We start from the raw sequence: 13,148 nt of genomic DNA on the forward strand, positions 1-13,148 counted from the left end.
AAGAGGGCTAGTACATCAAGAAAGTGATGCCATGACTGCAAATTATTTGGATTTTAGCGAGGGAGGATCGTTCAAAGTCTCCAGATTCATCTGGTTCCATTGACCAGATGTGAATCAAGACTGGAGATGACTCAGTTTTTTATATCTTCCCTGATCAGTTCCATATAACAGACTCCCTGCTGGGCCTATCAGTATTTCTTTTTTTCTTTTCTTTTTGTTTAAAGGTTTTTGTAAGGCAGTGGGGTTAAGGGACTTGCCCAAAGCCATACAGCTAGGTAATTATTAAGTATCTGAGGCCGGATTTGAACTCAGGTACTCCTGACTCCAGGGCTGGGTGCTCTATCCACTGTGCCACCTAGTCACCCCCATCAGTATTTCTTAATGTGTCCAGAAGAAAATTTGTTTTCATGTCCACCTGAACCTGTGTTGAAGGCATCACTGTCTTTTAAGGGTCACTCAAGTGTGCAGTCTCCAAATTATCCTTGATTCTGCCTGCCCCTTTCCTTCATCAGTTGCTTTATTTTGACATTTCTGTCTCCACAGAAGTTCTCACCTACCCCCCCCCTCTCTCTCTCTCTCCCTCCCTCCCTCCCTCCCACCACTCATGATTTCATTTTCTCTCACCTGGATCAGTACAGTTAGCCTTCTTTTTCATCTCTCTACTTATAGTCTCCCACTTTTTCAAACCAACCTCCATAAAACTATCAAAGAAATCTTCCTGAGACTTAATCTATCCATATCCCTCCCCTATTCAAGAAACATTTTGTCTCTGAATTAAAAAATAGAAACTCAACCTGGCATTTAAAGTCCTTTGTAATTTGCTTCCAAATTATCTTTTTAAACTTATTTCCCATTTCTCATTCTCTATCATATACTCAGTGCTTCAGCCAGACTAGCCTGTTAATTGTTCTCAAAATTTAGCATCCAATTTCTGGTCTCTCCATGCATATGCAACCTTTCATGTTTGGAAGTCATTTTCACTTCATTTCACTTCTTCAAATCCTGAAGGCTCAGCTCAAATGCCAGCTGTCATAGGAATTCTTTTCTGACCCTACCACTTGATATTCAGCCTTATTTTTTATGTTGCCTTATTTTTATTTATATTCTTACGTGTCATATGCTTCCAATAGTTTATAGGGTCCTTGAGAACACTTCCTTTGTATGCCTTTGTATCCCTAGCACAATACCTTTAAATCCATAGTGAATACTGATTAAATATTTGTTCCTTTTGAAGTGTAGTTATCATCCCCCTTTTATGGGTGAAGAAACAGATTTAGAAACAGGTTTGTTTGGGATTAAGCAGTAAGTGACAGAGGCAGTACTTAAACCCAAATTTCCTGATTCAAGATACAGTGTTCTTCAGTGCTTTCCAGTTATTTGCAATTGTAGAAATGAAAAGTCATTTAGACTCAAACAGATGAAGAATCATTTCATTTAAAGTACAGAACTTAATAGGGAAACACTAGGAGAGTTTTCTCGCATACGTATTAACTTTGAATTAGATATTGAAGGACAAGCCTTCAACAAGGACTGAGCACTGTCCTGTGTAAGACAACAATAAATAATCCAGGACTGGATTGGTGGGGGAAGAAAAATTACTTTAACAGATTCCTGGAAAGGGCAATTTGAAAAGAGGGAGAGAATAGAATAATGATGCTTTCTCTGCACCTTTAGAATGATATGCAAGAAAATGCTGTTAACTAGTCAATGAAAACAACTAAGACATTTCTGTGATCTGTGAAGAAGAAATAGGAGGTTGAAGAAGAAAAGCAAAGATTCAGAAGATTCAATTAAGTGAGGAGTTGAGGAAAATTGATAGTATGGGGCAAAAGCTTGGGAAAGTAGTTGGCTATTTGAGGACTATAGGACTATATAGACAGAGAACTTGAGCCTTTGACAGAAAAGAGGTTGTTAATATCAGTTCACATTTAGAGAATCCCCAGTCTTCTTGTTTTTCCTTGAGGGTATTTTGAACTTTTGCTTAATCACTCGGTATAAACTAATCAACAGGGAACCACTTATTTAATAATCTCATCTATTTAGAAATCGACTAACAACCAGGAAATAGACCCCCCCCCCACAAGTTGTTTTTGGAAGCCAAAAGTGATACTTTTCAGGGTACATGTTAAAAAGTCCATGGTGGGCAGCTAGGTGGCAGCTAGAGCATCAGCCCTAGAGTCAGGAGGACCTGAGTTCAGATTGGACCTCAAACATTTAATTGCCCAGCTGTGTGACCTTGGGCAAGTCACTTAACCCTAACCTTAAATAAATTTTAAAAAATTTAAGTTCACATACTTTATTCTCAGAAGAGGCTCTTATTTTTAATCTATTTGATCCTTTCTAGACACAGCTAACAAATTTAAGTATTTTCCTAGCTTAAAGTTGATGAAAAGCACTGATTAGTAGTGGTTTGGGAACTGTTATCTGCAACTAGAAGGTGCAGTGGATTGAGAACTAGAGCCAGGATAATCTGAATTCAGATCCAGCCTCAGACACTGGCAAGACACTTCCCCCTATTTACCTTAGTTTCCTTGGTAAATTTACAAAAAAAATTTACTACAAAATTAACTGGAAGAAGGGAAATGGTCTTTCCAAGAAAACCCCAAATAGGATCACAAAGGTAAGATACAATTGAAATGATTGAATAACAAAAGGAAAACATACCAATGGGAATGAAAAGTACGCTTGACAGTAAAATAAGAAGCAAATTAGATGCAAAGTCTAGAACCAGTTTAATGTTTTGATAGACAGTTTTAACTTCTGAATACCTCATTTCTTTTATGCTACAATACAAATAATTGATGTTAATCTTGATGATTCTTGAATAATCAAGAAATAATTAATGTCCATTGCACCTTGTTTATGAGGACAATTAAGGGTATGATACATTTTACATAATCCCAAACAAGAATGATTAAAATGATTAAAATGAAAACACTTTAGTACTTAAAGTAGATAACTTTTTAGTTACCTGGAAATATTACTTTTGTAGGACATTCCGTGATGCTAGGTAAATAAACTATCATTGTATGTACGGTCTCTGCATTACAACTTGAGTTATTAAAAAATATCAGAATTTGAGATAGACTCTAAACTGAGTGATAGGCCATCTGTAAAGCCAGAGAGTAGAGCTGTGTAAATATGAATGCTACCCTTGGATATCTGTATCACTTGTCCTTCTGGTTAAACCAACCTTCTTACTTTACAAATGTGGAAATTTTAGCCAAAGGAAGTTCAGTTGCCCAAGATAACATAGTGTTATATGGGATTTGATTCCAGATCCTCTTAAAAGTCTACTGTACCATGATATCTCTTTCTACTATCTTTCTTCTTGCTGCTGCTCTCCAGATAGCTCCTATACTTAGTTGTCTATCACTCCATTTATTTAGCAGATAGGAAAAAATGACACAGATATATAATGTAAAGACAGTACACACTTATAGAAACAATCCAATCCATAAGTAAAAATCCAGTTATCTAGTTTGCTTACCTATTGCTCTTCTCCAAATCTACCCTGTCATTTTCCCTCAGCCTGCAAGTAGCCTCCCTGTACAGTTTATTTTATCTAATAATACAACTTAATTTTTCTAGTAAATATAAATATCTGCAGTGTAAAATGATGATAGCTCAATCTCCTGGAATCTCTTTTTTGTTCCAAATTGTTGCCAATCTCCAGATACCTACCTCCCTGTTTTCCTCATCTGCTTCCCCATCTCCCAGGTGATGTAATTCCTTTGCTCAGATCCCTACAGTAAGTCTCCTTCTTGCCTCAGATCTCTACAGTAAGTCTCCTTCTTGCCTCCCAAGTCAAGTTCAGACTTTTGTCATTCACTGTTGTATCACCCTGCATTCTTAACCTCATCTCATTCTATATAATCATAATAATCTTATAATGGGTAATTCTTTACCTGTTCTTGCACTCTGAACTAACTTTCCATTCTACTGTATACTTTATGAATGTAGTTATATTTTTGTTTTGGAATTGAGGATACCTAACAGTACTTAAGTAGTTATGTTTTCAGTTCAACAAACATTTACTATTATCAGTCTGTTAAGTACAAAGGTACATAGAGTAACAAATACAGTTCCCTATCTTCCAGGAATCTTTGGATTAAAGCGTGAATACAAATATAACAGTGACTCAACAAAGAATGTAAAAATGCTTTGGAAGTTCAAAGGAATGCTATCTCCAGAGAAAGTATTGATGATCTGAATGAAGATTGATTTTTTTTTATTTTTTAAATTTTTCTTGAAGTTTTTGTGGGTTTTTTTTGTGCAACATGACTAATATGTAAATATGTTTTATATGACTCCATGTATAACCTATGTGGAGGTAGGGGAAAATTTGGGGTTCAAAGTTTTAAGAAAATGTCAAAGTGTTTTTACATATAACTGGGGGGAAAATAAAATATTAGATTTTTTTAAAAAAGGAAGTTCAAAGGAAGCAAGAGATTACATGTGGCTACATGGTGATTGTAGCTGGATCTTGAAATATGAGTAGGATTTCAATTGGTAGGGATATCATCAACAGATGGGGATTTTGAGCATGAGGAATAGAGAAGACAAAGGAACAGTTCTGAGAAAATATGACATGTTCAGGTAATAATGCCGGTGTGGTCATGGGCACATAAAGCATATTAAAGACAGTAGTTTGATAAAAGGCTAGAAACATAGGTGAGAGCTAGATCATGGAGGGTCACAAATGCCAAGATGACTTTGGAATTTCCTGCACTTGGTACATGTCCAGAATTTTGAGGAGCTTATTTTCAGAAACTAGATATGTTTTTTCAAAAATGTTTTTTCAACATTTAATAGTAGTTGGGGGCAGCTAGGTGGCGTAGTGGATAAAGCACCGGTCCTGGAGTCAGGAGTACTTGGGTTCAAATCTGGTCTCAGACACTTAATAATTACCTAGCTGTGTGGCCTTGGGCAAGCCACTTAACCCCGTTGCCTTGCAAAAAAAAAAAACCTAAAAAAAATTTAATAGATGTTTTCAGTATAATTATTATATGGGAAGTAAAAGAATTTCCTAATTCATAACTTTCATTTTCCAGTGAAGTTTATCAAAGACTATTGTCTTTTCTAGTTGCATAACAAAGTATAATTTCAGTTTAATGGAACAGTTAAAAGCAGTGTTCTAGGTGTTGGCAATACAAAGATTTTTTTAATGACAATCCTTGCCCTCCAGGAGTTCTGCTCTACTAAGCTAAGAGGTAGACACCAGAGATGGTCTCTCAGGGAGAAATCTAGACCAGGTACTGGAAAAAAATTTGTATAAATAGAAATGACCTTTAGCTGGGAAAAGAGGGGAATATTTTATTGATAAAGGACATGGTCCCAAGCTGCATCTTGAAGGAAAATAAGGATTCTAAAAACCAGTGGAGAAAAGAGTCCATCCTAGGCATAGGAAACTAGGAAACTTCCTGTGTAAAGCAGGAAATGCCAGGTTGAGCTTGAAGGATAACTATTAGTCCAGTTTATCCTAAATATTGAGTGAAGGGGAATAGTTGTAAATAAGACTATAAAACTGGAAAAGTAGATTGAAGCCAAATTATAGGAACTATCTAATGTTACTTTATTTTCTATTTTAAAGACAGGAGGGAATCACAAAGATTTTCCATGGGGGGTGGGGTGGTACACAGGGGCAGACCTGTAACTTAGGAAGTTGGTGATTGGATAGAGGAGAGCCTGAAGTTAGAATGGTTAGGAGATGATTCCAATAATCTGTGCCTAAACTAGGATAGAGGCAATGTGAGTGAAGAAAAGAAAACAGATTTGAGAATTCCCTGGAGGTAGAATTAATTTAACAATTTGGTAGTTCATAGGTTAGTGGGTATAAAAGGAAAAAGAAGAATAACTGATATTTATATGACATTTTAATATTTGCAAAGTGCTTTACCTTTATATCTAATTTAAGCCTCACAGTAGTCCTATGAAGATTTTGCAGATGAAACTGAGGCCTAGAGTTTAGAGAAAATATAGTCAAGAGTAGAGACTTGGGAAAATGCCTGTCTTAAAAGAGGGAAAGAAGAGGAATATCCAGTAAAAGAGACATAGAAGTAGTCAGAGAGAAAGGAAAATCAGCCAAGGTCTGATTGCCTAAGGTCACATATCTAGCAAAGTGGCAAAAGTGCCGTTAGAAATCAGATTTTCGGGGCAGCTAGGTGGCGCAGTTGATAGAACACCGGCCCTTGAGTCAGGAGTACCTGAGTTCAAATCTGGCATCAGACACTTAATAATTACCTAGATGTGTGGTCTTGGGCAAGCCACTTAACCTTGCAAAAACCTAAAAAGGAAAAAAAAGTAACCTTTGTAAAAGAAGTTTCAGTAGATTGGTGGTGTTATAATCCAGACCATAAGGAGTTGAGACAGTAGAGGGAACAGAGTCTGTGCAGTGAGATTTACATAATGTCAATTTGCCCACAAATATGGAGAAGGGAGGGAGTAGCTAGAAAGACCGAAAAGGGATCTTTGCCCATGTAGAGAGGGGGCAGACAAATAGTTCAAGGACAGGCAGACAAACAAGAGCAGGAGGAACAGGTGGGAGCTTAAACCAGACACATGAGACCTGCCCAGAACCACGAGGAAAGGGCAGACACACAGGGGTCAGACATGGGCACAGGAGATGATAGGTGACATGCAGTGCCCTGAGATAGAAACGTGGTACCTGAGCACGAATAGAATCAGACACAAAATGGCCAGGCATTTGGGTAGAATAGGCAGAGTGGGGCAGAGGTCTCTTGGCACTATAGATCTCAAGTAAAGCCCCAGATTGAGCAGTGACAGTAATACTTCCATTCTTCATATAGAGGATTTTTTCTTAGCGTCTTTTTCAAGAATTTTGTTTTGTTTTTTGGTGGTGGGGTGGTTGGAGTGGGAAGCTATAGAGTCAAGGGGCAGGAGAGGGTGAGAGAGAGAAAGTACAATGCTGTTCAGTAAAGTTAACATCGTGTCTTTTTGGAATGCAGATTTCTTTCAGAATTTTTTACATAAATTTGAATTTGCATAATGTGAATTTACATAAAATGGAAGTCTATCTGTATGGGTAACCAGTAAAGGAGCCCTTTTAGGAAAGATTATGTTTCATCTCCTGACTTTTGACATTCATAGATGTCCCTATCTGAGATTGCCTAGCAGGAAAAATCTTATGGACTAAGGGGGGCTCCAGAGTTTTGATAAGAATAATGGTTTAAAGAATCCTCTATTTTAATATTTTCCTTGTTTGATATCCTTGGCAGATAACCCCTTCCAGGTAGTATACCAACAGTCACTTGTACTAAGTGAGGGTTGACCCTCAGGTGAAGACCACCCCTGCAGTTTCCATTTCCATATAGAGCCTTATCCTTCAGTTGACTCCAATGGGAAAAGGACTGACCAGTGACTGTGGCATTTTGAGGTTCAAAATTTAAATAAGCTTCTGCCTTTCTCAGATACCCAGATGAATATTTGATCTCATTAAGTTGGATATTTCTTCCTCTGATACAGATCACAGTCCATCCATCTCTGCCAATCTCATGTAACTCTCATCCTTGTCCTTCCAAGAAGTTTTTGAGGCTAATTCAATAAATGAAGAACCTTACTGTGCAGCATTTGAGCTGGCCCCATTTCATTCCTTCATCTTATCATGTAACCAGCCCATCTTTTTTGTTTAAACATTTATTTCCCAGATGAAATCTTTTGTTCTTTATCTTTTCAAAAGTTCCTTATTTGTTTTATGTGGCAGCCTGTTCACACCCATCAAATGCCTCTATTATTTTCTGTACAACACTCATTTTTCTCAGAGACCATAGTTCTACGTGACTCTTCATATAATATTCATAAAATGCTTGTATTTATGAGAAGGGCCTTTGTTTCAGGATAAAGTTTGGGGTTATTAAAAACAATTCTGCAGTTTCGCAAAGTTTCCCTCCCTCATTGCCTCACTTATCAACACTTGAACTTTGAGGCAAACTTGGTGTAAAATGTAATTTTAGTTGTGAAAATGAAAGGCATTTATTGACCCCTGTTCTGAATGAAATATATTAATACAATGTGAGCTGGATTAACAGATCTCTTAACAGAGCCCTAATTAGTAATTTTCCAACTATTATTCTGTCATAGTAATTCTAGTGCTAGTCTTTGGAGGTGACTTCTGTATTAACTATTAATGGGAGCAAAATGCCCCTTAATGAGGCAAGACTTCCAGGTGGATGCGGAAGGACTATACCTTATTTCAAAAGTCTTTCTGTGCTTAAGCTACAATTTTTACCAAGAAGTACACATCTCCATATGAAAGTTATTTGCCACATTGGTCAGCTTGGTTATTGATTTTAATTTCCCTAAGTACTAATGAATTTATTGCTTTTTATACCCCACTTTAGATCATTGGAATGCACTACTTTTCTCCTGTGGACAAGATGCAGCTCCTAGAGATCATCACAACAGAAAAAACTTCCAAAGACACAGTTGCCTCAGCAGTCTCAGTTGGTCTCAAGCAGGGCAAAGTGATCATTGTAGTTAAGGTAACAGGATTATTTAGCTGCTTGTTCTGGAAAGGTATCATATGACCCGTTTCTCTTCATCTCATAATAATAGTAATTAATACATTATTCTCATTAATAATCATGTCTTAGAAGCATATATCACTCTATTGCTTGCCAAGTACTTTCACATCCATCTTCTCATTTGCTTGTCATAGCACCTCTTTGTGGTAGGCAGAGCATGTATTATCCCCACTTGACAGATAAAGAAACTGAAGTTCAGAGGTTGGGAATTTCCCAGAGTCATACAACTAATAAGTGATAGAATGTGATTAGAATCTAGGTGTTCAGACTTTTAGTCCTATCTTCTACTACGATAAGCTTTCAAATATGAATAGCCAAAAGAGGAAACCTGTGGTGGTATCATTTCTTCCACCTTGGCTATTACCCTCACCTAGAATTCCAGTTTCCTTCTAGCTTTTTGTCAGATGAGGTTAACTGTTCATGCCTACAGATGAAAACTAAATGCAAGGTCTTCCCTGTACCAAGGCTTACTGCCCTGCTTTTCTTTATAATTTAGTTTTAAAGCCGATTTGAGATTAAAAGCAAACTTAAATTTCAAAATGATTCCTGAGTTAGGGGCCATTAATTATTTAATACTCCAGTAACATCAGCTGCCTAGGTACTATTGTGTTTTTGTATCTTCTCATTTGGTAGGATGGACCAGGCTTCTATACCACCAGATGTCTTGCACCCATGATGTCTGAAGTCATCCGAATTCTACAGGTTGGTTATACCTATTAAACAGTCTCAGATGAACTCTGCTCTTTGAACTAGGCTTGTAGAACTTCAAAACTAATCCTAATCCTTACTGTATTGACAGAGACATGGTAGGATACAAGTTCACTTTCCATAGGCTTTTTTGGTACCATTTTTGTCCCATTTGCCCTAGGTAATGGGAGATCTACATCCTAGACTAGGAGAAATTGGGCTTCAGGGATCACTCTGTATCAGTTGCAGAGTTACAGACCCTTGGCATAGGGCACCCTTTTTCTGAGGTGACTCCTCACTTGACTCTGTAATCCAGAGGCTACTCCTCTGGTTGTCCATGGCAAGAACGGGTTGGTGATGAAATGAGCCTACCAACATGTCCTCAGCACTCACCTGGTCATAGAGTTCTGTAGTATTGCTTCTGTGCCTCTTTTCTCCAGTGGATTTCAGTCAGTGCCTGGAGGCCAAGAAAAAGGCAGGAGTTTTTGCCTTTCCATCTGTGCTCATCAGACCCTGGTTATGGCTACTAGTGTGCTTTGTGCCCACTTTTCTCTAGAATATGCACCTTCATTGTCATGTTTTCTTCCTCTTTTCTGCAGGAAGGCACTGAACCCAAGAAGTTGGACACCCTCACTACAAGCTTTGGCTTTCCTGTGGGTGCTGCCACACTTGTAGATGAAGTTGGTGTTGATGTAGCTCAGCATGTATCAGAAGAACTAGGCAAAGCCTTTGGGGAACGCTTTGGAGGTGGAAACCAAGAATTGCTGAAACAAATGGTCAACAAAGGTTTCTTGGGTGAGTTGGCTCAGCAAAGCCTAAGTTTCCCAATCAGTCTTAGGATAAAGGAATTACAGGGAAACTAAATGGAATAGATAGGTTGTTAAAGGTGGAATCAAGGATTGGATAAAATTCTAAAATTTCATGAGAAGTTGCTTTTTTGTGGTAGCTCAAAATTAGCTTTTGTTTTACCCTATTACGGAATAGGCTGATGGAATAAACAGAAATTCCTTGAGGTAGTTGGTTAAATGTTCCATTTGCCATCATTTGATCCACGTACTAGACAGGCATTTACATTGCACCATAGACTTTGTAAATGCTTCTGTAATCCCACTTGAAGAGATGTCTTTAACTTTCAGCATACTTCTAAAGACTTAAAGATTAGGATGTGACTGAGGCACTCTGGATTAGTGACTTGCACTAGTCAAGTTAACATAAAACTACAGCTGAACCAGGAATAGAGAACCTTGATGTCTTAGGTGCCAATTCTTTGTTTTGGGATGTTAAAGTATTAAAAATATCCTAATGGCTATACCAATTATCTAGTTGCCACATTCTAAGTCTCTAGAAAGATTTTAAGATCTTCTTTCAGTAGCTGTTGTTTCCTAAGAAGAGATTTCAGTTTTCCTTATTTATACAAATTCAAGAAAGGAAAAATTAGAATCCTTAACATAGTTATGTTAGCTATAGCATTCAAATTTTGTTTCCTATACTTGCTCAGTTTTGTACTATTTGTTTATCTCCTCTCCCTGATTATTTTTATATATTCTTCTGTACTCAGAACATTGCTTTGCATATAAGAAATGGTGATCATCCATCATCTAGTCTTCTCAGGAGACTAATAAGGATTCATGTAATGACCTAAGAATTTCGTGGCTCTCTTTCTTATTGTCTCTTACAGGTCGTAAATCTGGGAAGGGCTTTTACATTTACCAGGAAGGAGCAAAAAGCAAGAATTTGAATTCTGGCATGGATGAAATTCTGTCTAGTATGAAGGTGTCTCCTCAGTCTGAGGTGTAAGTCCATTGGGATGCCCAGTGTGAAAATGCATTTGTGTAGCAAAGAAAAGAATCATATTTCTCTCCCTCTACATTCTTATTTGGTTTCTGTATCAATCAAAAGTGTTATCAGTCCATACAGCTGTTGCAGAGTCAAATTTTTGCTCCAGAACCCTGAACAAGTAGACTGATCCTGCTCTCCCAATCCTAGGGGTAATGAGCCAATCGTTGCATTGATTTTGTATTTTAGGCAATTATGGACCCTTCTTCTGTGCCCTGTTTCCTTTCTCCTAGAAGAGGGTCTTGGACAGAGAAAGTGGGATTCATGAACAAATCTCTCAAATTAAAAGCCTTATAGTTATGTTCAGATCCTGAAGAGACTAGTTCAGTCCCAACCCTTTAATGAATATTTGAATTTAATTTCAATTCAGTTACCATTCCTCACTTGCATGTATCCATCTTTCATCCCTTTGGATGGATATGCTGCAGTCTAACCACCTCTTGTGTTGGCAGCTCCACCCCAGAAGAGATCCAGTATCGATTAATATCAAGATTTGTGAATGAGGCAGTCATGTGCCTACAAGAAGGAATCCTGGCTTCCCCTGAAGAGGGAGACATTGGGGCAGTGTTTGGTCTTGGCTTTCCACCTTGTCTTGGAGGTTTGTCTCTCTTGAAAATTGATGTTGCTGTATTGTAAATGTTCTTTTGCTCTTTGCCTCAGTATCTGTTATCTGTTTTCTATTTAGGTCCCTTCCGTTTCACAGATCTGTATGGGGCTCAGAAGTTGGTGGATCGGATGAAGAGATATGAGGCAGTCTATGGGAAGCAGTTCACCCCTTGCCAACTACTAATTGACCATGCGAACAACCCTAGCAAAAAGTTTTATCAATGAACAGTCTCAGTCTTACCTTGAGCAGGACATATACAACCTCCAGCTTGGAGGCAGTGCTATCTCCAGATGCAGTGTCTAGATTTGCCTAGGTAAGCTGATGGAAGAAACCCTCACTCAGTCTTTACAGTCTAGCTCCTGGTTAAAGTGCCTTAGGTTCTAACCAACCCTTGGTGGCTCCCAGTTCCTCCAGCTGTAAATTGGGTATATCACACTTCACCTGGAAGATGGGAACTTCCTGTGCTCTGAATTCCAAACCAAGTTGGTCCACGCAGCTGGAGCCACACTGGCTGCCAGCAGCAGGACTGATCAATTCCTGCCAGAATGACTCACACCTAACAATAAAACCAAACTTCATAAGCCTCCCCATTTTTCTTTTTTCTTTGTTGAACCTCCCCTTGGGTAAATAGCTGCTTCCTGGAGCCAAGAGACCCAGAAGTGTAGGACTGAGAAAACCCCCTCAGTCTTCCATCAGTACCTTGAGGAAAAGGCCATTCAGATAGAAAGTGGTGATTCATGGCCATTCCTTGTAAATCTGTCAGTCAGTGTTCTTTGCATCTCAGGCTTTCCCAGCTGCAGTTATGTTTATTGCTGCTCTCAAGAACTAAAGGAGAAGGGAGAGATAGAATGGGAAAAAAATGGAGCTCTTCTCACCCCCCTGCCCCCCATTCTCCACACTTGATTATCCCATACCACTTGGTTTCTCTACCCCTCTGCTTCCTTGAAACAAGGAATCCTAATGGAGGGTGTTCTGGTGAGTAGAGCCCCAAGTACCAGATTGCCCATGTGGGAATGAATTCCTTAATCACAGCAACCTGTAGACACCATTTAAATATGGAGAAGTTGCTTTCTGTACCAGCAGAAAAAGCCCCAACCTCAATTAAGTCTGATCTTCTGTGTATTGAAGCACACCAAACTGAAGGGAGCCACACATGCTTTTGAGTCTCATGTATATAGGAAGTCTCAATTAACTGTTTCTTTTCAAACCTGGATTTCATGCCAGTGGGTAGCAATTTCTAGGACCATAGGTTTAGCTAGAGAAATTTTAGGATTCTTAAGATTAAAGGAGTATAGATTTAGGATCAGAAGGGTCCTTAGATATCAACTCCCAATTCCTTCATTCTATATATAACCCAGAACAGTTAACTTGCCAAAGCTTATTGGCTTAAACCTAGAGCCTCTTGACTCCATGGATCCAATGTTTTGTGACCTGCTTTAGTCTTTGCTAAAGAATCCCAGAGTAGCTCAGCCTTA

At 38.4% G+C, this 13,148-nt stretch overlaps 1 protein-coding gene across 1 annotated transcript in view; it reads left to right on the plus strand.

The window, feature by feature from the left end:
* The window catches only part of HADHA (hydroxyacyl-CoA dehydrogenase trifunctional multienzyme complex subunit alpha), a 54,305-nt gene extending 42,046 nt beyond the window's left edge, over nt 1-12,259 (plus strand). The window contains exons 15-20 of the mRNA XM_074209927.1: nt 8,361-8,501; nt 9,177-9,245; nt 9,830-10,025; nt 10,909-11,023; nt 11,519-11,664; nt 11,752-12,259. Coding sequence (XP_074066028.1) covers nt 8,361-8,501; nt 9,177-9,245; nt 9,830-10,025; nt 10,909-11,023; nt 11,519-11,664; nt 11,752-11,897 — 813 coding nt within the window. The 3' untranslated portion in view covers nt 11,898-12,259. The remainder of the gene's footprint in view (nt 1-8,360; nt 8,502-9,176; nt 9,246-9,829; nt 10,026-10,908; nt 11,024-11,518; nt 11,665-11,751) is intronic.
* Nucleotides 12,260-13,148: the final 889 nt, after the last annotated feature.

The sequence above is a fragment of the Macrotis lagotis genome, chromosome 1, assembly GCF_037893015.1.
Source record: "Macrotis lagotis isolate mMagLag1 chromosome 1, bilby.v1.9.chrom.fasta, whole genome shotgun sequence".
Taxonomy (NCBI): Eukaryota; Metazoa; Chordata; class Mammalia; order Peramelemorphia; family Peramelidae; genus Macrotis; species Macrotis lagotis.